The sequence below is a fragment of the Crinia signifera genome, chromosome 11 (assembly GCF_055691185.1).
Source record: "Crinia signifera chromosome 11, ASM5569118v1, whole genome shotgun sequence".
Lineage (NCBI taxonomy): Eukaryota > Metazoa > Chordata > Amphibia > Anura > Myobatrachidae > Crinia > Crinia signifera.
Window position 1 is genome coordinate 58,044,255 of NC_139227.1, and position 26,906 is coordinate 58,071,160.

The 26,906-nt window shown below is 46.9% G+C and overlaps 1 protein-coding gene across 7 annotated transcripts in view; it reads left to right on the forward strand.

Annotated features, from left to right (window-relative positions):
- LOC146045303 (anillin-like) overlaps positions 1 to 22,514 on the forward strand; it is a 107,599-nt gene extending 85,085 nt beyond the window's left edge. For 3 of the 7 annotated variants that reach the window (XM_083164060.1, XM_083164059.1, XM_083164062.1), the window contains exons 20-24: positions 20,381 to 20,434; positions 21,429 to 21,515; positions 21,597 to 21,704; positions 21,777 to 21,949; positions 22,069 to 22,514. In XM_083164060.1, the coding sequence (XP_083020186.1) occupies positions 20,381 to 20,434; positions 21,429 to 21,515; positions 21,597 to 21,704; positions 21,777 to 21,949; positions 22,069 to 22,186 (540 nt within the window). In that variant the 3' untranslated portion in view covers positions 22,187 to 22,514. The remainder of the gene's footprint in view (positions 1 to 20,380; positions 20,435 to 21,428; positions 21,516 to 21,596; positions 21,705 to 21,776; positions 21,950 to 22,068) is intronic. The other 4 variants (XM_083164061.1, XM_083164065.1, XM_083164064.1 and 1 more) reach the window with 2 other exon arrangements.
- The last annotated feature ends 4,392 nt before the right edge of the window (positions 22,515 to 26,906 follow it).

Sequence of the window (26,906 nt, forward strand, 5' to 3'; positions counted from 1 at the left end):
TACCAGATTTTTGTTTTCCGCAGGGCACTGTACGGCTTCAGTACCTGATCTGAAAGATCCACTCCGCCCATGTACCTATTGTAATCCAGGATACAATTAGGTTTTGAGGTGTGGGTACTGGTACCTCGTACAGGGACGGAGGTGGTACTGTCTCCGTGAATTGTTGTCAGTATAAGGACATCCCTCTTGTCCTTATATTTGACCAACAACATATTTTCGTTGCATATTCCCCTGCTTTCACCCCTTCTCATTACTTGGGCAATGTGCGTTTTTGGGAGGCCTCTTTGGTTCTTGCGCACAGTACCGCAAGCTGCTGTACCTCTTGAACCAAGGGCCTTAAACAGGGGGATGCTAGTGTAAAAGTTATCCACATAGAGGTGATAACCTTTATCCAGGAAGGGGTGCACTAAATCCCAGACAATTTTCCCACTAACACCTACGAGGGAGGGGGGGCATTCTGGCGGTTGAATTCTTGAATCCTTCCCTTCATAAACCCTAAACCTGTGGGTGTACCCTGAGGTGCTTTCACACAGTTTATACATTTTTATGCCATACCTTGCCCTCTTACTGGGAAGGTACTGGCGGAATTTAACCCTTCCTTTAAAATGTATAAGGGACTCGTCGATACAAATAAATTTTTCAGGGATGTACACCTCTTCAAATTTGGCACTGAAATGACCGGCCTGACTTTGAATAGCCGGTCAAAGGTGGGATCATCTCTGGGTGGGCACTGTGCATTATTGGTGTAATGTATAAATTTAAGAATTGTCTCAAATCGAGTCCGGGGCATGGCCATACGGTAAAATGGAGTACTGTACAGAACATCTGTACTCCAATATTGCCTAATTTCTGGCTTTTTTACTATGCCCATATGAAACACCAGACCCCAAAACGTCATCATCTCTACTGCATCTACAGGGGTCCACCTAGCAAATGATGACGTGGGGTTTTGAGCAATAAACTGCTGGGCATATAAATTAGTTTGGTCCACCATTAAATTTATAAAATCATCAGAGAAAAATAATTTGAAAGTCAATTTCTCTGAGACCTGTGGAATCAAATTGGATTCCTGGCATGGCCAAAAACTCAGGAACCTGGGGCTCAAAATTGTCTGGTGGTGGGGTCCATACTAGATCAATTATTGGGGGGGGGAATCTCAGCTGATCTACGGGGGCGTCTTTGAGGGGGTCCCTCATCACCAGAGGAGGAAGAGGAGCTTAAGACGAATCCTTCAAATTCCCCGCTTGCATCACTGCCTGTGTCAGAGTCAGAGGCAAGCATGGCATATGCCTCCTCCACTGAATACATTCTCCTGGATGACTGGGAGGACATTTGGGAGGACATTTGGGAGGACATTTGGGATGCCATTTTTATTTTTGTGTTACTGGTAGTGAAATGTTTCAACACGTGTATAGTGTAGGGGGGGGTACAAACTTTATTTCAACCCGGGGGGTATGTAGTGTGTAGTGTGTATGTAGTGCAGAAAAAAAAAATACTTTATACCAATAAAAAAAAAAAAAATGAAGGGGTTAAAAATAAAAAATTGAAGGGGTTAAAAAAAAAAAAAAAAAAAAGGTCCTGCGCCAAAAATTGAGCACAGATGTTGGTCAGTAACGTCTGTCACTGAACAGCGCTCAAAGGCAACAGGAATCTGATCAAAAAAAAAAAAAAAATTGATCAACCCTGTGCCGAAAAAGCTGATCAGTGATGTACGTCACTGATCGGCGCACAGTGGCCACAGGACACCCACAAAATCAGTGTGTGTAAAAAAAAAATTAAAAAAAGACCCCACAGCACTCACAAAAAAAAAAAAGGTGATCAGTGATGCGACACTGATTACCAGTGAGGGACAGCAGGTGCACAACCTTTGGTGCAACTGACAGTGCAACTGGCAGCAACTGACAGGTATATATATAAAAAAAAAACCTCTGCGCCCCCAAAAAGTTGCTGATCAGCACAGATATACTGATCAGCACAGATATACTGATCAGCACAAAAGGGGGGGTAGCAGACACAAAATATACACTCTCTATCACTCTCTGTCACTATCTCTCTCTATCTCTCTATCTCTCACTATCTCTCACTATCTATCACTCTAGGACACTGCAGCAGCAGCACTGACAGTTATATGTATAAAAAAAAACTGCACCCCCAAAAAGGGGGGGTAGCAGACACAAAATATACACTCTCTATCACTCTCTGTCACTATCTCTCTCTATCTCTCACTATCTATCACTATCTATCACTCTATGACACTGCAGCAGCAGCACTGACAGTTATATATATAAAATAAAACCCCTGCACCCCCAAAAAGGGGGGGTAGCAGACACAAATCTCTCTATCTCTCTACCTCTCACTATCTATCACTATCTATCACTGTATGACACTGCAGCAGCAGCACTGACAGTTATTTATATATAGAAAACCCCTGCACCCCCAAAAAGGGGGGGTAGCAGACACAAAATATAGCTCTCTCTGTCACTATCTCTCTATCTCTCTCTATCTCTCTCTCTATCTCTCTATCACACTGCAGCAGGAAGTCAGATCCAGGAAGCGTCCAGCACGCTACAAGCAGTGATAAGGTGATCAGGTAAGGTATTTGCAAGGATCAGGTAAGTATTAGCAAGGATCAGGTCGGTATTCACGGCAGGCAGGCACGGTGACCGTTCTGCACGCTATTCCAGACCGGAATGGCGTCTGCAGCGCAGTCACCGTCAGTTTAAATGTCGCGCCTTGGCTGTGATTGGTCCGTGGGTCCCACGGACCAATCACAGCCTTGGGGGCAGGTGGGGTGAGGGTGGGGTGAGGTGTCATCGTCACCGATGACCCCCTCATGCCCCCTGACGCCCGGCGGTGATTGACACCTGTGTTACCGAGCGTCTGATTCGCTGGTAACACAGGAAAACGCTGTGAATGGCTGTTCACACTGAACAGCCAATCACAGCGATCGCCGACGGGGGGGCGGCATCGCAGCCCCCCCTGGGCATGCAGGGACATGTCTGCTGTCAGGGACAGCAGACATCGTCCCTCTGTCACTGCGTCTCGAGACGCAGTGACAGTTTAAACTCATGACGTACATTTATGCCATGTGTCGGGAAGTACCTCCCGGCCATGACGTAAATGTACGTCAAATGTCGGGAAGGGGTTAAACCAGATGTTTCATCTTATACCGCTCAACATACCATATAATTAGCAGCATGCAGCATATGGATACATTTTTTTCCCAGAATATTATTATACTAAAGCCATGGCGGTGGCTACATCATATTAAATTCTATTCTCATCTGGAAAGCTAAGGTAGGCATGGGTGGACGAACTGTGTTACTCGGTATTCAATACTACACTATTTCTAATGATATGTATCTCCTAAGAGCAAATCGGCCATAGAATATGTTCAACCACAGTCCTGAATGTGTGTTTACACCAACCGCCATATATATTATAACGCTCAAAAGTGTGAGTATAAAGGATAGTAAGTGAAGACGGAGAAGAAACAAAGCACACTACGATTAGCCTCTTTTAGGCCAAGTATCAGATTAGGTCTCTTATATTAAGTCTCCCAGGATATCAATCTGGAATAGCTAATTATATTCCCCCACAATACTAACTGTGAATTTACACAAACCGACATGTATATTATAACACTCAAATATATGAAGATAAAGGATAGTAAGTAAAGACGGAGAGAAAATAAAGCACACTGCGATTAGCCTCCTAAGGCCTATTATTAGATTAGATTTCCTACACTAGATCTCCCAAACTATACATCTGGCACATAGAATATAATCAACCACAATCCTAACTGTGTGTTTACGCATAGTAACATATATTTTACACCGCTCAAAATAATGTGAATATAAAGGATAGTGAGTGAAGACGGAGAAGAAGATAAAGCACACTACGATTAGCCTCATTAGGCCTTGTATCAGATTCGATTTCCTACATTGAGTCTCCCAGACTATGAATCTGGCCCATAGAATATACTCAACCACGATTTTGACTATGTGTTCCTACTGCCTAACATATTCATTATAACGCTCAAAGAACGTAATAGACGTTTATCCACTTCTCTTTAGTGCTTGTGAAGAGATATATTACATATATATATTTCCCTCCACTTTATTTATTTTTTTATTATTATTTTTTTAAAATATCTTAAATCTATAGTGAGATACTCCTATTAAGCACTAATTAACAGTGCATTTTTCAAGAGGCGAACCAGAATATGGTTTGCCATTCACCATATATTCTGTGTGTGCTCTGTGTGTGAACTTTCACTAAAAATCATCGTGCTCCCAATATATTGAAGTGGTCCATCTATGCCATAATTTTGTATATCTATTCAGCGTCTTCCTACTACTGTGTACCTGTTTTTCTTGTCTGGCCGTATAATTTACCAGAGCCCTCCATGTCTGAATCACGGGGCTTTTCTCTGACATCCATGTCCTCGCTATAATAACCTTTGCTAAGGCGCACAAATTAACGGTACTTGTGAGTTATCCGGGCTGCCGATTTCTAAATCGGGTCGGATTGGGCACATCGCATCGCATCGCATGCGACCATCGGATGCGATGCGATGCGATGACCCGATTTTTCCATAGGAATCAATGTTAAAATGGACTGAGTCCATTTTAACATGGAATTCAATGGGAAAAAGGGGTCCTTTTCATACCCCTACTATCCAAGTGGGCATGGAGTTGGATATAAACCTGTGGCGAGCGTAGCGAGCCACCGAGCCCGAAGCGTGGCGAGCCCCGCGAGGGGACACAGAATACCGTCCCCTCGCGGGGCTCGCCACGCTTCGGGCTCGGTGGCTCGCTACGCTCGCCACAGGTTTATATCCAACTCCATGCCCACTTGGATAGTAGGGGTATGAAAAGGACCCCTTTTTCCCATTGAATTCCATGTTAAAATGGACTCAGTCCATTTTAACATTGATTCCTATGGAAAAATCGGGTCATCGCATCCGATGATCGCATGCGATGCGATATCGCATCGCATCTGATTGTATGCCTTAACTTAAGGCATACAATCAAAAAATCGGCAGCCCAGATAACTCACAAGTACCAAATTAACAATATATGGTTTATCCCCCGCTTGTAGGCTGGTTCCCTTTATCACACCAAGTATACAACATTTCGCAGTCATAGTTTCTCTAGGAATTCTAGTATCCACCAATACATGCACAACTTTCCCCCAAAAGGCGGCAACCTCTGGGCAGTCCCATAGCAGATGGAAGAAAGTACCCTCATCCCCTTTACACTTTGGGCATACACTCGAGGTTCGACCTGCAAATTTAATCATCCTAGGCAGTGACATATATGCTCTATGGAATATATATAATTGGACTTGTTGCACCCGAAGGGCATTTGTCGCTTTAGATATTACCGATTTTGCGTTATTCCACTCCTCCTCCCCTATACCCCCTAAGTCCCTTTCCCATTTCTCTTTTAGTTCTATCAGGCTATCACTGCTTTTATGCCTATTAATACATTTATATAATCTAGATACCAATCATTTGATTTTAATATTACTTTTATTGGTGATTCTCCAAATATTGGGGGTAAATTGGGGAATTGGACCTCCAGAGCGTGCCTCAGTTGAAGAAAACGGAAAAACAGTGTCTGCGGTAACCTGTATTCACTTTTTAGTTGAGAGAATGACTTAATCCCATCCACATTGTATATCTGACTAAGAGCAACGATTGTATATGGCCCCCAGACCTCCCTTATCTGTAGCTCCCGTAGTTCACTTAACATCTTAGTGTCTTCTATTGGATGGTCTAGATCTATCTGTCTAAATTTTATATACCTATTAGTCTCTCTCCAAATTTTCACGGCCTGGACTATTAAGGGGGGGTCGGAGGTCAGCACCTGTCCCTGGAGAATTTTATACAAGGCACTCATCCCTGGAGCTACCGAGGTTACAAGGGCTGCCGTTATTTTGCTATTCTGCTCTTCCACAATCCAGCACTTAATTTGTGCCAGTTGGGTTGAGACATAGTAGGCTCTGAGGTCCGGAAACCCCAAACCCGCCTCAGCCTTCTCTCTCATCAGGGTGTTTAGCCGGATTTTTGCTCTAGTCCCATTCCAAGTGAATGAAGACATCCTACTATTAATTTTTCTAAATAGTGAGTCAGGAAGGAATACCGGGGACTGATGTAGGATATAAGCTTGGGGAGGATCACCATCTTGAGTAAATTTACTCTGCCAGTAACTGTTAATGGCAATCTTCGCCAAGATTTGAATTTTTTGCCCATATACTCTAGTATTGGTTGAATGTTTAGTTGTATAAATTCTTTTGGGTCGCAAGATATCATAATCCCTAAGTACTTAAATGTTGATACCCAACCCAGTGGGTATGGGGGGTGGGGGGGGGGGTGGAGTGTAGTACGTATTTTGCCATCTAGTGGGAGAATGTGCGATTTACCCCAGTTCATTCTAACCCCCGAGTAGTTCCCAAATTCATGGATTATTTCAAGGACCAGGGGAAGAGAAGTGCTGTAATCTGATAGATAGATAAATAAGCAGATCATCCGCATATAACGATACAGCATCTCTCTCATCCCCTAGTCTAAAGCAACACATTTTTGGATTCTCCTGATAATACATGCCAGAGGTTCGATTGCCAGGGCGAAGAGGACCGGCGAGAGGGGACACCCCTGCCTCGTCCCCCTGGCAAGAGTAAATGCTGGCGAGGTCCAGCCATTTATGGTGACCCTAGCATTTGGATTTGTATATAACAACTGCAACCATTTTATATAATTGGGCCCTATTCCATAAGCCCTAAGGACAGTCCATAAATATGGCCATTCTATTGAATCGAATGCGTTAATTGCATCAAGGGTCACCACCACTGGCTCTCCCTCGCTCTTTACTGGCATCTGGAGGTGGCTATATAATTTCCGAAGATTAAGTGATGTCGCTTTCCCGGGCATAAAACCGGTCTGGTCTTGATGCACAATTTTTAATATATGTTTATTAAGTCTGGCCGCGAGTATTTTTGCCAGAATTTTAGCTTCACAGGTTAAGAGGGAGATAGGCCTGTATGAATCCATACACTTCGGATCTTTTCCTTGTTTAAGGATAACTACTATATTTGCTTGGGTCATTGACCTTGCTATGTCATTCTGGTCAAAACTTGCGCTAAGTGCCTCATGAAGAAGTGGCCCTATTGTATCCTTGTACTTTTTATATAATTCTGACGGTAACCCGTCTAGACCGGGGGCTTTCCCAGATGGGAGTTCTTTTATCGCTACCATAACCTCCTCTACTGTCAAGGGAGCTTCAAGGCTAGAACTATCCAGCGTGTTTAGTGCTGGGAGCTCTATACTATTAACATAACTTTGTATTTCTGTTTGACTATATTGCAGTTTGGTAGAATATATGTTGCTAAAATATTCTTTAAAGGCCTCGCCAATCTGTATAGGGGTTATCATTAGATTCCCACTTCTATCTTCTATGCTTCTAATTATATTAGGGGGGCTTTCAGCTTGTGCCAAAAATGCCAAGTAGTAACCTGCTCTATCAGAATGCTGGTATCACCTCTGTGACCTATATCTCATTACTTTTACATTTTCTAATGTAAAAGTACTCTTCTAATGCCTCTAACCATATTTTTTGGGCCGCATGCCATTCCTTTCGTGTATCATCTGAATTATGCTGCAGGTAGATTGCTTCTTGATCCTCACACTTTTTCTCTTTTTCTAAAATTTTATTTCTACTCTCTCTCCATTTCTGCTATACACTTTTTAAAGGTACCCCTCACATATGCCTTAAACGTATCCCATATCACTGCCGTTGTGGCTGACCCCTGGTTAAGGTCCCAAAACTCACCCCACTGTGATATCAAAGACTCGCTCTGCCCTATACGTTCTATCCAATTTGGGTTTAGTCTCCAGAAGCACTGCCCTCTCATGCTAGTCTCGGCCAGTTCCACCATGATTGGGGAGTGATCCGAGATCCTCCTTGGTTTATACCTTATTCCAGTAACCTGAGGCAGTAAGCTCTGGGAGACCAAAACCAGATCGATCCGGGAGAAGGTCTGGTGCGATGACGAATAACAGGAAAATTGTTCTGTCTTAGGGTTATGCTCCCTCCATGGGTCCACCCATCCCATATTATTTATAAATTCTACGAACCCCTTATTCCCCCTGGCCTGCCCGGGCCCCGCACTCCTCCTATCGACCTGGGGATCCAGCACGTTATTAAAATCTCCTAAACAGACCACAGGGGCATGCGGCGCCAAGGCCGCAAATTCAGCTGCTTTGGTAAGGACTTCGTATGAAAAGGGTGGGGGGATATATACTGCAAGTAACAATATCTGCTTGTTATTAATTGTGCAATCAAGAAAAACATATCTACCACCAGAATCAGTTTTCACTTTGTTACAGACAAATGCGACAGACTTTTTTATTAAGACTGAAACACCCCTGGACGCAGATGTAAAGGAGGCATGGTAGGAATATCCAACCCACGGCTTCTTCAGTGCCATTAATTTTCCTCCCACCAAGTGTGTTTTAAAGCAAGCAGACCACATCTGCATTATAGTGCCTAAGCTGATTTAGCACCAGCGACCATTTAATCTTGTCATTTATGCCCCTTATATTCCAAGACAATACGCTAATCATTTTAAGTTAGAACCATGGTTCCCGAACATATCTCCGTTCCATTCCCCGTTTTCCATTTTTTTTCTGCCGCCACAGCATTATGTTGTATGCAACCCACACGTACCCGCCCACCCCCCACCCTGTATACCTATCTGCCCCTGGCATACCTAATTCCCCCTCCCCCATTCCCATCCTGCTGACAAAATACTGAAAAGACATACAAAAAAGGAAGAAAAAACAAAAAAAGACCTCAAAATAAACATACAACATAGATAACACCATTGACATCCCCCTTTCACAGGGAGGCTACTAAATAAGCCACCAATATGTAAGGAGCTCCCTGGCAGAAGGACTATATTTTAAGGCATATTATTATCGTCTGCCTAGTCCGTCGCCAGCTGCCGATCCCCCGGGACCCGGTTATCCAGCCATTTTGCCACTTCGTTAGGGGTATGAAAAAAAAATTGTCTCGTTGTCGGCTACTACCCGTAGCTTTGAAGGAAACATCATAGAATACTTGAGGTTACATTCCCTAAGCCTTCTTTTAATCTCAATAAATTTATCTCTGTCCTTCTGGACCTCTAATGCGAAGTCAGGGAACACTGGCACCCGGGTCCCATTCCACTCAAGTGGCCCCTCTGGGCGGATTAACCGCAGTACAGTGTCACGGTCTTGAAAGTTCAAAAATTTTGCAATTAGTGTTCGTGGGGGGGCACCCGGCGGTAAGGGCCTGAGCGGCACTCTATGGGCTCTTTCCACAGCCAGTTGGTCTGAAAAGGAGTTTTTACCGAATCTATCGGTCAGCCATTTAATAATGAACTTAGGGGCATCTGCACCCTCCTGCTGCTCGGGCAAGCCCACGAAATGGAGATTATTTCTTCTTAATCTCCCTTCGACGTCCAATAGTTTAGACTTCATTTCTGACATTTGTTGAGATATATTTTTAACCTTATGACCCCACTGGTTATTTGCATCCTCCAGGGCCGATATTCGCGCCTCTGTTTCTGTAATTCTCTCGACTGCAGTTTTGAGCTCGGACTTAATCGATGATATTTCTGTCTGGACAGTGTGAATTTGCTCAGATAACCGTTGCTCACTATTATTAATTGCTTCCAGCACTTGTTGGAGCGTAATTTCTGGTCTCTTAGGTGGACTTTTACTTTTTACCGGGGTAGATTGTGGTGTCGACATGGGGGTTTGTGCCGAGGTCCCACCCTGTGCCCGGGCGTACCTCTCGAGGCGGGCAGCAGCCGCTGTATTGCCAGTTTTTCCCATTATGCCGACTCTCAACAAACGGCTGGAGTATGTCCCAGCTACAGATAGGGCGAGATGTACTAAGCCTTGAAAAGTGATCAAATAGAGAGTGAAAAACCACCAACCAATCAGCTCCTGCCTATCATTTTTCAAACACAGCATGGAGTATGGTAGTTAAGAGATGATTGGCTGGTGGTTTATCACGTTCCATTTTATCACTTTTGAAGCTTAGTACATCTGACCCATAGAGAGAAAAAAAAGAAAAAAAAACTTCCCAGTGAATTAGTTATTGCCTCAACGGACGCACAACTGCGTCAGGTCCCAGTAGGCAAAAAAAAAAAAGTCAATGTTAATCAGCTGTTTGAGAGACAATAACGATTCTGTCCAATTAGCTATTAAATAGCACCAATAACTCTGTCCAGTTACACTGCCGACTTTTTGCTGATACTGTGGTCACTTTTCCGCTAAAGCAGGGTTAACTCAGACGCCTAGGCACTGTATAGATACCAGTTAACAACCGTCAGGATGTAACTCAGGAGACAGGCAGAGGGAATGAAAACTTTCTCTGCCCTCTCTTGCATCCACACCAGAAGCAGAGATAGGGTATAGCACTAGTCCCAAGGTCTTATAGCTGTTATATCCAGTAGCAGTCAAGCTAAATCAAAGGGACCCGTGGTGCAGAGAGAGGAAATCGGACCAAGATATACAAATGCCCAGCTCTAATGGCTAAGACCTCCGGTATTTACTCATTTCAATTTAGTCCAGCACAATCAAGCCTATTACCACAAAAGTCTACAATCTCCCACTCAGCACCTTAGTTTTGCGTCAAATCCGTACTCAAGAATAGATAATGAATAAGTTTTGATACTGCACCGGGGTGTTGCTGCTGGTTTCTGCAGAGTTCAGTGTCCACCTCTGATCTGTCGACACGTGGAGATTGGCGTTAGTTTTCCCTCCAGCTACTGCAGCTGACTGTAGGCAGGGTCTTACCCCCTCCTTACTGCCTCTCCACTTGGTCCAAGCTGCGGTTCTCACGCACAGGGGATAATAGCGGGGAACGCTCTCACCGTTCCATCCTCTGGTTCAGATGTTCGACCCTCCGTCTCTACAGGATAGCAGGGCTTTCCGGCACACACCCGTTACTGGACGCGGTCACCCCTCCAATGCGCCGTCCAAGTGCAAATGCCGTGAATGAGCGGCGGCACTGCACTCCCCGGCTCCCATTCAGGCTGAGGGCTCGCAAGTGTCTGCTGACGTCTGGGGGCTTGCTAGCGTCTACTGGCGTTTGCACGTGCTGCAGTGCCGGCGTCAGTATAGGACCGGGCAATAGTTTCCGGGTCAGCCGGGTTGTGGCTGCCGGGGGCGGGCTAGGGCTCAGTTCCAGCAGGCGTCCATCTACCTGCCAGGGAGCTCACTCGCCGACCTCACTCCCGCACCGCCGTGGCCACGCCTCCCCCGACACTTTCTACATCTTGGCCGCACAAGGCAAAGACGCACGTAACTCTTTCCATCTCTTTATTATATTTGAGCGCTACAAGGATCACATCACATATCCTGTCTAAACATAGTGGACTCTGAGGTTCCCCTAGATTGGCCGGCGGCATTCTTTCCGGTATCTGAAGAAATGGATCGCCTCTTAAAGGAGGCTTGGCTTCACCCGGATAAACGTTTCCAGGTGTCCAGCAAGTTTCTGAACTCCTATCCCTTTCTAGCAGAAAAAAATATGGTGCTTACAATTCCAGGAGGGTCTTCTCTCAAGGACACTTCAGACAAAAAGTTGTAGGCGACTTTAAAAACAATTGATTCCGCAGCCGGGGTGATTCAACGCCCAGCACAGTTAAGCTGTTGGCTTAACAAGGCTATGGAAGCCTGGGCTTCACAGCTTTCCCAGGAGCTTAAAAAATATCCTGAGCTCAGTTTGCTACTTTAGCAGACCACATTATGGAAGCTTACGCCTATGTAATCGAGGCATCATCTGATGTCTGTGGAGTCGCCTCCCGCATTTCGGCCCTCTCCATTTCTGCACGAAGAGCTCTCTGGTTGCGCCAATGGCAGGCCGATGCGGAGTCTAAAAGGGCAGTGGAAGCTCTCCCCTTCCAGGGGTGTAATCATCCCGGTTCCTCCTTACCAGCAAGGTCAGGGGTTCTATTCCAGCTTGTTTCTCATCCCAAAACCGGACGGCTCGGCACGTACCATCCTCAACCTCCGGGATCTCAATCGCTTCCTACGAGTAGTCAAGTTCAAAATGGAATCCCTGCAATCTGTCATCGCTGGGCTGGAACCAGAAGAGTTTTTGGTGTCCTTAGACATCAAGGACGCATACCTGCATATACCCATCTGCCCCGTGCATCAAGCATACCTACGGTTTGCCCTCCAGGAACACCACTTCCAATTTCAGGCATTACCATTCGGGCTTTCATCAGCGCCCCGGATCTTCACGAAGGTCATGGCGGTAATGATGCAAGTGTCCCAGGGCATAACGGTGATCCCTTACCTGGACGACCTCTTACTGAAGGCAGCTTCCAAGGAGGTGTTACTCGACAATATAGTGCAAACTCGAGAAGTCCTGTTAGCTCATGGCTGGATGCTCAATCTACAGAAGTCACAGCTCCATCCGTCCCTGCATCTGCTGTTAGTTGGAAAGTGTCTAGAACCATTCCCAAAAAAAGCAGACAAGGCGGCATCTCTTCAGGCCGTGGTGCGAGAGGTGCACCAACACCGCCGAGTATCAGTACACCTCTGCACTTGTCTTTTGGGGAAAATGGTGGCGGCATTCGAGGCGATCCAATACGGACGATTCCGCTCCAGACCATTTCAGCAATGCCTTTATCAGCAATGGTTGGGCTCGCACCTCACCGTTTATCAAATTTCTTTCACAAAGGGCCTGGATGTCCCTCTCCTGGTGGCTCCACTCCTCCAACCTCCTTCAGGGAAAGAGGTTCGGCGTATGGTCATGGACACTGCTCACGATGGACACCAGCCTCATCGGTTGGGGGGCGGTCATGGTGGGTCACCAATGTCAGGGTCTTTGGACTCCACAAGAGGCTCTGCTCCCCATTAACATTCTAGAATTGCGGGCGTTATACAATGCCCTGCTACAAGCGGAGGACCTCTTGCAAGGCCTGCCAGTCCGAGTTCAGTCGGACAATACCACGGTGGTGGCTTACGTCAACAAGCAGGGCGGAACTCGAAGCCGGGCCGCAATGAGAGAGGTCAGTCGGATTCTCCTCTGGGCGCAGGACCATCTCGAGGTTATCTCAGTGGTTTTCAGATCGGGCATAGAGAATTGAGAAGCCAATTACCTCAGTCGCCACAAGGTACATCAATGGGAATGGATGCTTCATCTTCAGGTATTTCAGTGTTTAATCCGTCAGTGGGGTTACCCTCAGATAGACCTGATGGCATCTCGACTCAACCATCAGTCACCCCTGTACTGTGCACGGACTCGCTGACACTCTTTTGGAACTACTAGTACTTTTACCTCTTCCCGCCTTTTCCTCGGACACTGCAGAGGATCCGCAGGGATGATGTCACGGTTCTACTGATAGCACCTGATTGGCCGCGCAGATCCTGGTATACCAGTCTAACCTCTCTGCTCGTCGATGAACCATGGCCCTTGCCGTTGCGAGAAGACCTGTTGGCTCAAGGTCCCTTCCTCCATCTGGACTTAGGTCGGTTACATTTAACGGCCTGGCTACTGAAAGGGCCATCTTAAAAAGTGCGGGCATTCCCACCATGCTGCGGGCCAGAAAGGAGGTAACTTCGGTACATTACTACCGTATATGGAGAGCATACGTCTCCTGGTGTGAGGGCCGTCGGGTCTCTCCTAAAGTTTTCAAATTGGCACGCCTGTTGCTTTTCCTTCAGGCGGGGTTGCGACTAGGCTCTTTGAAGGTGAAAGTCTCAGCTCTATCTTCTTCCAAAAGAAGGTTGCCTTGTTACCGCAGATACAGACCTTTTTTCAGAGTGTTTTATGCCTTCAACCTCCTTTCCGGCCTCCCACCACACCGTGGGATTTGGTTCTTACCTTCCTGCAATCTCCGTTGTTTGAACCTGTGGAGACTGTGGACCTAAAGTACCTTACCTGGAAAACGGTCCTTCTTTTGGCATTGGCCTCAGCTAGAAGAGTGTCTGAGTTGAGCGCCTTGTCTTGTCACCCAGGGAGTTTGTTGGAACTCCCTTGTATTCTTGTGTGACTGTTTTTTTACAAAATATCCATCTTGCTTTATATCCTGTTTGTATGTTACATGTGTGCGATGCATTCTCCTCTTGGGTGAGTGGTATCCCCAGCTCCCTCCAGGCACAAATCTTCAGACTGCCTGTAGAGGGGAGGAGCTAGCCACTCTGTTAAAATTGTTATAGTGCCCAAGCTCCTAATGGTTGCCCTCTATTCCCCACTTTGAACTCCAGCGCCACCTGTGGACTCGGAGAAAAGGATTTATCGGTAAGTACAAAATCCGATTTTTCCATGAGTCCTCCAAGCGACTTGGAAAAGCACAGAGCTCCGAAGCAGGCTATCCAGAACCTACTGTTGTCGGGCATCATAATACCAGTCCCTGTGCCTCAGCGAGGCATGTGTTTCTATGCCAGCTTCTTCCTGGTCCAGAAGGCCAACAGGTCTTTCCGTCCCATCCTCAACTTAAAACTGTTCAACCGCTTCGTTCCAAGTCTCAAAGTTCAGGATGGAGTCCTGGCCTTACAACCAGTGGACTACATGGCATCCCTGGACATCCAGGACCCGTACCTGCACAATACGTGATTCCAGCAGTTGATTATACATCTGGGAGCCCAGTTGGATTCTGTTCACTAACAAATCTATCTTCCAGGGGAATATTGCAGGACTCTACAGTACCGGGTATGACATCTCCTCTCCCTCAGGCTGGTGTCCTTTCATGCCTGCATGATGGTCCTGGGCTCGATGGTATCGACATTTTACTTGGGTATGCAGTTCCTAAACTACGTTGAGAGTTCATCACCAAGTGGTCAGGATCCTAGGTTAATGTTCGGTCCCACCGGATTGCCTTGCCACCGGCCGTACGGATCTCCATATCCTGGTGGCTTTTAGCCGACCTGCAATGGCAGAGGCTTCCTGCATTTTTCAATGGAAAAAAAAGATGACTGCTTTCTCAGCAATCTTTATCCCGGGATCTGCAGGCATGGTCATTGGCCACGCCGATCTGCCTGCCTCTATGTCCAGACATGCTCACTCAGGGTCCGTGTCTACATCCGAACCTGCAACGTCTGGCTTTCACGGGGTGACTGTTGATACCTCACTGTTAAGAGCCAAAGGCTCTAACTCTAGGGTCATCTCAACTATGCTCCAGGCCAGTGGTCTCCAACCTTTTTGGGCTGTGAGCTACTCGCTACAAAATAAACCGTCTGAAGAGCTACTAAAATAAAAAAAAAAAAAAAAAAAAATCTGCATAACAGCCAAAAAATGGCCTTAAAACAATATGCCACACACTGTAATGCCCCTGACATATTATGCCACACACCACAATGCCCTAGACACTATGCCACACACTGCAATGTCCAATATGTTGCATACATACCTCCCAACACTGGAGGCAGAGGAGAAGGGACATCTGCGCATGCTACTGGTACTCCTGTGAGGCTACATCCCCCATTTTTTCTGCTATGGGGGCATGGTCAGCGCTCTGAGAGCTGTAGCCACATGGGGTGTGGATAATGAAAATGGGGGTGGGATACACATATGTCCCCAATAGTGCAGAAAGTATATGTTTCGGCCTTGTCCATCCTGTTCCACAAATTGGCGTTACTGCAGGATGTCCGCTCTCTCATACAGGGCATTCTCCGTAGCCAACCTCCCTTTGTTCCCCCAGTCGATCTGTGGGATCTTTCCCTGGTACTTGGAGCTCTTCAGGCCCCACCGTTTACGCCATTACAGTTGGTGGACCTTTATTGTCTCACCTGGAAGACTTTTTTTTTTTTTTTTCTTCTGTTGACGATTGTTTCGGCCCGGTGGATGTCTGACCTGTCAGCCCTGTTCTGTTAGTCTCCTTTCCTGATTTTCCATCAGGACAGGGCGGTTCTTTGCACCGTTCCTTCTCACCTCCTCGAGGTGCTGTCTACGTTTCATATGTGATCCGTGCTTTGCAAATCTACAGTATGTGCGCCGCACTAAGGCTTTTCGGAAGTCCGTTTCTTTGTACTCTATGGGTTTCAAATGAGAGGTTGGCCTGTTACTAAGCAGAAAATTGGTAGCTGGCTTCGATCTGTCGTCAAGCAAGCATACTTGGGCGCCTGCCTCCCGGTTCCTGCGAGGGTTCGGGCTAATTCCACGAGGTAGGTTGGTGTGTCTTGGGCTGGTGGGGGAGATGCAACAGCAGAGCAACTTTGCAAGATGGCGACTTAGACAGCCGCCAATACTTCCTGCGCTTTTACACGTATGATAAGTTTGCCTCCCAGGACTCTGCTTTTGGCCAGAGTGTACTTGCTGCGATGAATAAAACCAGATTTATGTCTTACCTGTTAAATCTTTTTTCGAGGACGTCAGGGGCCACAGGGATCACTCCCTGCCACACCTGTTTTAGTTACATTACAGTTAAGTTAACGGTTTAGTAATCTAGTTCCTTTGTTGAGAGTACTAACCTGTGTTCAGAATGTATTTCTGTATGGCGCTTCTCTGCCTTCTATCTTGTCTCCTGACTTCGCTTGTTAAATCTGAGCTTCCTGGACTGAAGGCTGGGTAAATGAGGGGAGGAGCCTGGCTGCTCTGGGAGGCAGTAAGAAGTTTAACCCCTAGAGATGCTGGAATGCTCACTCCACTACCCACTGTTAAGCCTGTGGCCCCTGACGTCCCCGAAAAAAGGTTTATTTTATTTATAAGGCGCCACAAGTGTTTTGCAGCGCCATACAAAGGAACAGGTAAGACCTAAATCTTGTTTTTGTTGGTTCCTGCAGGAAGCAGGTGCAACAGTTTGTTCTCTCCTGGGATTGCTATAAAGCAAGCTTTTTATTGTCAAGTGTTTATTATTTTCTTTTTTACACTGAGCGGTATAGCGCTACAGTCAGCGAGACTTCAGCGCTCCTGCTCCAACATCCCCACCGACGTCCATTACCGCCTGGGTGTCTGCAGGGTCAGACCCCTCTGGCAGCAGCTGTCTGTGGTAGCATGTCTGAGGGATAAGTGGGAGCCGGATTCCAGCAGCACCGGCTCCCGGGCAGCCGTGTGATGCCCACAGCCCCGGATCAGCTGAGATGGGGAGCAGGAGGCGAATTAGTGCTGCAACTGGATATACGGACCCAGCACCGGAGGGGAAGCGGAGGTATGGGTGCACTTCAGCTCCATACCACTCTCAGCAGCTGCAGTGTACAGTAAACCCCTTCTCTCCAGGCGGGGGGGGGATAGCCAGTACAGGGGTACAGAAGCCGCTATAGCCAGCATAGCTTTCCTGGGCTGCAGGGCTAAGGAAGCCCAGATCTAAGTACAGTACCAGACATGTATTTTAAATGAATTAATTTCGTGCTGTGCACAGGTTTAAAATATAAAGTGTAACGCACAATATTTTAAGTGTATTGGAAAATTTATTGTGTAAAAGTAACATGCACTTACTTGGTTGCAGTGTCCCAGTGGAATCCAGGGCTCTGTGTGGGCAGCTAGATTCCCCCCCAGCCTCCTCAACAAAAACAAAACAATGCCTTCCCTGGCAGCCTCCAAGCTAGGAGCTGCAGGTAAGGTAGCAGGAACATCAGCTGTACAACAATATGAGTGTTTTCCTGGTGTTTTCTCCCTCAGTCGGCAGGAGACCGTGGCTGGGGATCAGGGCTACCCATCCCTGGAGCTCCAATGTGGGCTAGAGATGTGAGCTGGGTCCCATGGCAGACCTCTGGAAGTGAGTGTGTGTGTGTTTTGGCGGGAAGTCACCCAAACTGCACAGTCTGGCACCTGGGCTGTTCCTAACACCCCAGGTAGGCTGGGGCTCAGGGGAGTAACCACTCCCCTCTATCCATAGAGGTCAATGGTAAGCGTGGAAGTGCCCAACTCGTGCACAGCTCAGGCCCTTAATGTGAGTGGACTACTACCTTGTGTAAATTGTACACCTGCTTGTATCGTCTTGCTATACCATCTGTATGCTATGCCCCCTAGCAATAGGGAACGGTCCTTTTCAGGACTTATATATGAGCAAACAAATATTCTTTGCCTCAAGATGACACTTCATCTTGTGACCAACAGGAATACTACAAAAGTAGTCCTGTCCTCCACCATTCCTGGTACGAATTCAGCATCTCCATGCTCTCTGACAGCTACCAATGCAGTGGCCTTGTCAGTCAAGCGACCTGTAAGGAAGTAGCAGATGCCAGTCAGGTGTCAGCTTCGGGTGCCAGTATGTGGACCTGTGCAAGTACAGATGATGCAGGACCCATCTTTGCAGGGGATGGGGATGGCGATGCCAGCCGCCATCCCCCGCCAGCGCCATCTGTATAGCGAGAAGGGGACGCGCGCGCACCCCTTCCGACGGCGATTCAACCGGGTCACCGCCGGCTTGTCGACGGTCACCCGGGGTCCCCGCCGCCTGCCCGCACCCCCCACTAACCCTGTCCATCTACCTGAAGCTGAGACGGACAGGGTTCCCGTTGCCCCAGCCGACGCAGATTGAGACGCATACGCGTCTCAGTCAGATGGTGAGCCAGGCTGCTGGCGGATCGCCAGCGGTGACGTTCTGGAGATTAGCCAGCAAAGTAGAGGCCTGCCCCATCTGTATCCATGGTTTTAGACACCACATAGTAGGAGTCTGGTGGTGGCAGATATATATCCGCCCACTGCATAAACGGTGGAGTCAGTAATGGGCTGTTACTGGCTGTGAGGGAATCCCCTATTGGCTAGATCCCCATCTGTGACAGCGAAGGCAGGCATCCGGTCACAGGCAGGAATATTCCTTTATTCTATTACAACTGTAATACTGTTAATAAAGGAAGGTTCTGGTTTCCTCTGGGATGGAGAAAAGCCTTCAGAGTGTGACACGTAAGATTCTAGAATGAAGTATAGATCACCGGGTGTTACTGTTCTGTCCTGGACCCGGTGAGACACAACCTGGATCATCACTTGCAGATCCCAGAATAAGGCACAGAGAGGCAAAAATTTGATTTTGCTATCCCAGTGGTGGAACAGCGTTGATTTGGACAGATGATCTCTCCACCTCCTGGACAGTGATCCCTATGCATCTGGATGTTGTGGAGAGGTTCCTGCAATCCTTCCATCCGTGGCTGTCCTGGCCTTTCTGTCTTGCTGAGCTCACAGCCAATCAACTCCTAGCTGCTGTGTTTGAAAAATGTCAGTTTGCAGCCTGGTGCATCTGGCCCTCAAACTGTTGATTTTTTCCGTTTCTAAGGTTCCCGCTATGTCTGATAGATGTTCTTATATGGGAATCGTGTTTGAATGTGATGGGTTCCCAGCAACCTCTTCCAAATGCAAACGGCAGGCTTTGTGCCCGTTTAGCTGCTGAGGAATTCACGCCAGGCTTTGTGCCCGTTTAGCTGCTGAGGAATTCATGCCAGGCTTTGTGCGCCCGCATAGCTGTTGAGGAATCCACACCAGACCTTGTGCGCCTGCCTAGCTGCTGAGGAATTCACGCCAGGCCTTGTGCGCCTGCCTGGCTGCTGAGGAATCCACACCAGGCCTTGTGCGCCTGCTTATCTGCTGAGGAATCCGCGCCAGGCCTTGTGCACCTGCTTAGCTGTTGCGGAATCCACGCCAGGCCTTGTGTGCCTGCTTAGCTGTTGCGGAATCCACACCAAGCCTTGTGCGCCCGCTTAGCTGCTGAGGAATCCACACCAGGCCTTGTGCGCCTGCCTAGCTGCTGAGGAAATAACAAAGGACTGGCCCAGACATGTCCATAAAGTAGCTTTTGTGTCAATGTTCTGGAAAGAGGGGGCTACATATTATACAGCTGTAATGCCTTCCTTCAGTTTGGATGTCAGTGCCCCCAAAGCTGCACTTTACCAAAACAAATTCATTTATATAACTGGAACATATTAAATGTGTTTTTGGTACACTGGCAAATTGTACCCCCCTCTCTTATTTAATGTCTCCAATGTAGGATTTCATCTGATCATCTCCCAATATGTATATACTGCCTGGCTTATTCCCTATTCCTCACATTTCTCTGACCTCTACCTTCTGGCGTCCCCTCACTGCTGGCCTCTGCCTTCCAGCGTCCCGTCGCCTCTCTGGCCTCTGCGTCCTGGTGTCATGCACCCTCCTTATTTTCTGCCTCCCCACAGTGCTAGCATTTTCCTTTCACTTATTGATGGTTCTCCAGCCCTTACTCTGCTAACTCGTTCACATGTTGTGTGGCCTCCCTGCTCACCACGCTTCTGCACCAGTCGTGTGGCCTCCCTGCTCATCACGCTTCCCTCCCAGACTACACTACCCCATTAGACTCCTCTTCTGGTAGCTATATCCTTATTCATTTCCCTCCTGGCTGTCTTTTAGCTCTACCCCCTCTTCCCAAGCCTTGCACTCTCTCTCTCACCTCTATCCCACCTGTCTCCTAGATGAAATTGGAAGGAAAAGTTGGTCGTCTGCTTGGAAATCATTTCCAGGATAAGGTGGTTACAGATTTCTCTCTTGGATTGTATTGTACCTTCTAGCAATAGTGTGGTGCATGGCCTGTTCCTTCTGCTGTAGGTTTGTTGTGGTCAGTTTGGCTTTATTGTGAGTTGCTAAATCAGTGATCTTGAGCCATACAAATGTGTCCTCCCACATCTCCCCTCAATACGCCACCCAGAGCGAGATGTCTCACATCTCGCCCCCCCCCCCCGATACGCCACGCGGCGCGAGATGCCTCACACTTGTCTCGCACTTTCTATATGCCACGCGAGATGCCTCACACAATCCCCCCACCAATAATGCACCACGCGGTGCAAAATGCCTCACATCTCACACCCCTCCTTCGATGCGCCACACAGTGCGAGATGCCTCGCACATCTCTCCCCTGATGTGCCACGCAGTGTGAGATGCCTCACACATCAAAACACACACACACACCCCTCCCCAGATGCCTCACACATCTAAGGGCTAAGGAAATACTGGAGAAGGGATACTATAGTATTTTATAAATGGTCAAACTCGATGGACTTACATCTTATTTTATCGTCTCAAGCTGTTGCTATATATCTACCCCCAATACACCACGTTGGCGTACACCACGTTGGCCGGTTTGTGGTGCAGCCTCTGGGCAGTTACCTCTAACCATTGCTCCATGTTGATGTATTCTCCTGGCTTGTGTCGTAGCCTCTAGTGGTTACCTCTGACCATTGCACCAAGACAGGGGTTTCCCCCGTCTTGTGGTGTAATGGGGTTGTTGTAAGTCCTCTGGCGTTTGGTGTAGGTGTTAGAGAAATGACCGTAGCTATTGTATTGCCATGAGTTTTACTGTATAGACTGTACAGCGGGAGGCTCTGGTAACTCACAGTAATGTCCTTCTGTGGAGGTGGTCGCGCTTGCACTGGGGAGCCGTCCTTCTCTTGCTTACGCTACATTGGCTTTACTAACCTGCTGACCAACGTCACTATTGGAACTCATTGTCTTTTTGTCATCTAGGTGCCTTTTCTATCACCCCTGGAGGGGAACCTGTACCTGAAGTTGCAGTGTCAGAGCCACTCGTCTGTAGAGTGCAGTGGCTTTCTGGTAAGTCTGTGCACTGGTGGCCTGTGCCGTTGGTCACCAATAGAGTGGTCTTCCCATGTCCATCCTTTTTTCTCGTTGTAGACCATGTTTGAGGATGTCGGTGGCTTGGGAGCTTGGCACAGATGCTGGTGTGTTCTGTCTGGCAACTGTTTGTCATTTTGGGCATATCCTGACCAGGAGACCACTAAGGTGAGGCAGCCGACATGGCGATGATTTGAGTATTAGCGATGGACTCCCTGACCTCTGTTAACTCTTACACAGGAGCCTCTGACCAGAATAAATCTCATCAACTGCATTAGTGCCAGGATCGAGGCAGCCACAAGAGAATCCTGTGCCCGCGCTCACACCTTGGAGCTAATCACCATGAGACCTCAGCGAGAAGATGACCTGGACACTCTGGTCACACAGTGCCGTAACACATTGTGCTTCACCAAGTAAGTAGCCCTTATTTGTATAGCGCCAACCATCACTGCAGCACTGTACGTAAATGGATGCATCTCTCCTGTAATGCTCGCTAATGCGATGCTTGTTCTCTGCTTTCCATGGCGACCAGAAACTGGATTTCCGCAGACACGAGGGATGAGAAGGACCAGTGGATGGACTGTCTAAACCAGGTGCTGCTGGATCTAAGAACTTGGAGAAGCCGTCCAGGGAAGGTGGTCCCTAAATGAGTTGTACTCTGCTGATGTCAGACTGGTGCTTCGCAGAGCTTTGCGTTATACAGAAAGCTCTGCTCTGCATGAGAAAGGGAAATATATATATGTGTGTGTCGATGTCTGATGTAGCCGCCATTACACTGTGTGTTCCAGGGATGACTTCATATATTTTGCTGTGTAATGGTCACACCCAGGGGCTCATTTACAAGTGTATCTACTTCCGTTCTCTCCCTGGGGTGAGATCACTGTTATAATTTACAGTCTTATGTCTACTGCTGCTCTTTTTATATTTATCTCTGAATATTAAAGTATATATAATATAAATATACAGAACTCTTTACAGGTTACTAATGTGGTGTCTGACATGTATATATAATCGCCGCCTGCCATCTAGCTGACGGACTGTTGGGTAGGCATAGTGGTCAGTATTGCTTCCTCCTATATGCTATGTGTTGGGAAGCTCTTGTTTGGCCAGGTTGGGTAATTACTTATGCTGTGTACACACGGTGCAATATGATTGCTAGCGATATATTGCTAGCAATATATTGCCAGCAATCATATTGCTCAGTGTCTCCTTTTCATCGCTGATGCTATTGTCACGGGGCGGGGGGAGCAGCAGTTTCTGGTTGCTGCTATCACGTGGCGAGGGGGGGTAGAGACGGAGAAATCATCACTGCAGCACTGTACCCAAATGGATGCATCTCTCCTGTAATGCTCGCTAATGCGATGCTTGTTCTCTGCTAGAAATCATCACAGAGAAAAATCAGCAACCATATTGCCAGCGATTGGAGTGTGCACCGGCGATAAATCGTCAGGTGCACGCTCCCGTTTTCAGCCCCCTAATGGTCGATGGTGGGAGGAGCATGCTCCTCCGACCAATGACTTCCCCTGTCTCTTCTCCTGGCAGTGTGACCAGAGATGGTCGATGATGAAAATGGGACACTGAGCAATATGATTGCTCCGTGTGTACACGGATCTATACACAACCATTGAATTTTAATAAACTATTAAAATGATTAATATACGTCACTTGCAGGATTGATGGTGGAGCCAAGAGTGTCAATTGCTCTGTAGCAGTAAGGTACTGTACTAATCGAGAGGACCTGTGATATTCATCCTATCAAATAGACTATTTTAATTCTCATTGCATACGGCTGTGGCCATAGTTTAGCTGTGGGCCTACATTGAAGTAGGCCGTTATTAAAGTGGGAAAACTGAATCATAACTACAGTGTTATACCAGCGTTATTAGACAGATCTTCAGCTTCTTTTGATTCATCTGACCCCTCCTCTCTCCTTGTCTCCAACAGGTAAAACAACAAAAACTGATTATCTGCACTGCAGAGCATTACACCATTTGTGTGGGATTGTCTTATATAATTGACTAGGTTAAAAAAAAAAAACACAACTGAATATATGATCTGTGTAATTCACAACAGTACCTTGCCTGTGTGTGGGGAGGATTTTTTTTTTTATTGTAAATGATATATATTATCCTGGAATGCCAGAACTGTTTTTTGTAAGCCACTTTTATTGCTTTGTATTGCAGGCTGTGGGGACTGAGTGAGTAGATACCAATTATTGGGAATTGGAAAACCCATGTATTGTTAGAGTATTTTAGTTCTCATTGCATACGGCTGTGGCCATAGTTTAGTTGTGGGCCTACATTGAAGTGGGCCGTTATTAAAGTGGGAAAACTGAATCATAACTACAGCATTATATCAGCGTTACGCTGAAGGAGACCACTAGTAAAACTCTGAAACCTACAGACCAACTTTAACAAATGTATGTGATTTATATTAGTATCTTAAAATCACTATAACTGCTAATCTGCATTTTGCCAATTGCATAACCAGTGTTGTATTGTTAATGTGTTTCTAGCCTTTGTAGTACCTGTTTGAAGCTGCGTTCAGTGTGGCATAATTTATTGGAGTATATTTTTTGGCTAGTCCTTTGATTAGCTGGTCATGTGACCTCAGCTGTAGGCTCTCCATTAGACCTGGTATATCTGTTCACATAGAGGGCAGTTCTCTAAGTTATAAATCTAAGTGAGAAATTTGAAGTGGGAATTACTCATAAAGAACAGTTAGAAAAAAGTTGATAAACTTCAAGCAAGGTAAATACAATACTTACAGTATTACACAATATTACTATACTTATCCACTCTACTTAACCCTATCTCTAACATACACTAATCACAGCATGCTCACCAAACTGCTACTTCTAATTTCATTACATTGAATACTCACCAAACTTCTACCATCCTATAATCTCTCTGACACTCGCCACTCAGTACATATTGCCTCTTCCATTATTCACTCCCCTCTTCTAAACACTCATGAGCTCTTTACTTACTTCTCTACTTGTACTTTCATATCCACATCCCACCACCAATACAAAAAACACAAACATCCACCTATATCTATCTTTCCTTTCTAATCTTATTAGCTGGTGACATCACCAAACCCAGGCCCCAACCACCTGTCCCACTCACATTTTACTGGTTGTAAGCCTAGAAATTCAGCTAACTTCATAAATATCACATGCCTCCCACCACACCCCAAACAACTTAAATGTACCCTATTTAATGCATTTGCAATAAATTAACTTCCATCCATGACCTCTTCATCTCTCACAACTTCAACCTGATGACCATTACAGAAACCTGGCTCACATAATCAGACACGGCCTCGCCTGCAGCACTGTCACATGGTGGTTTCCACTTCACTCACACCTCCAGGCCTGGTAACTGTACAGGAGGTGGGATTGGTATATTACGGTCACAAGCCTTCACATACTCAGTGTGTAGTTATCAGACTCACTGTAAGACTGTAATTATTATATTTTATTAGGTGTAGTGATTAATGTACTTTTTAGTCCGTCTGTACCCTCTTGTACTCTGCAGATGTTTCTATTCCCCATATCTGTGTGTACCATAGTGTTAGACTGTATATTGCCCAATATGATCAGACCGGAAATGTCCACAGGGGGTGATCCAATTCCCCTGCTATTTACAGGAAGGTTATGTCCACAGGGGGTAATCAGGACATAACCAAATTACCTTAATTGTATTTACACTCCTTTGTGCCTTTCTGGACTCTAGCAGACTCTTTGGAACCAGACCCAGCAGGGGGGCAGCAGCAGAGGGACAGCTGCAGCTTGAAGGGGGGGGGGGGGGGGGGGGGATATACCTGACTCTTGAATCCACCAATCCGGACCCAGTGCAAGTCAACTGATAGTTCAGGTACCGTGGGAATTTAGAAGGTTTTAAAATGACTTGTACACAGGCCGGCTCCTCATGTTAGTTGCAATCCTGGCTCAGGAGTCATACCCTCCACTGGATCTTGTGGAACACATTGTTTGCCCCGGGGGGGGGGGGGGGCGCATCTTACTAAGCTCTGGTGTGGAGCGTCCGTGCTGTGTGGATTTACACAGGTTTCAGCTATCACTGCTGTGTGGAATAAGTGATAGTTTTGTGATTTGGAACTGCTGCTACAAGGACTGCCATTTTGGACTGCTACCCGATAACGTTTATATGCTACATTTGCCTCGTGTTCCTGTGTTTGTCTACCTGTGTGTGCTTTGGAAAATAAACCGATATTTTGGTTTCATCTGCTCTGTGTCTGAGTGATTGAAGAACCCGTATCCTCACATTTGGCGGCAGCGACAGTGGGATCATTCAGACACAAACCATGCACAGAGAACAGAGGATCAGACCATATGTAAGGAAACGGAAAATGCAGTAAGGTGAAGTTCAGCAAGTGAGCAGGTGTCAGTCCTGTGAAAGGGAAAATGTTTCCAAGGCAAGAAAATCGATGCCTCAAGACCCCTGGAGCAGAGGAGCTCAGGGATGGAGGTTCTTCAGTGTATCGGCAGGCTGGGAAGCCGGATCTGTTATCTATTGTCAGAAAAATGCAGTATATCTGGGAGTACTGGGAAGAAGCTCAGCAGATGATCAGCGGGTGGAGAGTATCCAGCATACAGGACAAGTTGTGTTACCTAGGGGATGCATTCCTGCACTGTAAAGGTGAGGCCACCTCGTGGAATCTGCTGGGGGAGCCAGAGTTTGTAGAATTTACAGAGGAAGTGATTGCTACAGTTACCCAGATGCTACAAAGAGGACAATATTCTGAGGCTGAAGGACAAGTCCAGAATAAATTGATGCCCCAGATAGAACCAGAGGAAAGGTCCAGAAGGGGGCTACTGCAATCTGGGCAGACAACAGAGGGGTCTGCCACAGAATTATTTGTTACCACAAGAGAAGGGTCGTTGTCAGGGGGGCCCCTAACTGCCCTTGAAGAAATGAGTATGGAGGAGCTGATAGCAGAATGTCAGCTGCGAGGTATACCCGTCCAATCCTGCATGCGCAGGGAAATCATCTAGCAGATCCTTCAAGATCAGGGGGATCCTACAAAAGCATTTACCGATTTTATCGGGCATGGATCCTCCATTTCGGTGCACAGCTGAGTGTGTGGGAACAATTGGAGTGTCTGGAGGAGTGCTTTATTGTGGCAGAGGAAGAGGCGACTGATCATGGGCTCCTGGACACCCCAGCATGGCGAGACCAGTGTCGCAGGGCGGCTGATGAAAGGCACCGCCTGCAACAGCTTCTCCCACAGCCTAGGGAAGAAGCTGGTCAGTGTTCTATACTGGGGGAGGTTATCCCCAAAGTGAAGGAAGTGGGGCCCATTAGCCAGGCACCCCAGGAGGAGCTGCACTACAGCTTCCCTTTTGCT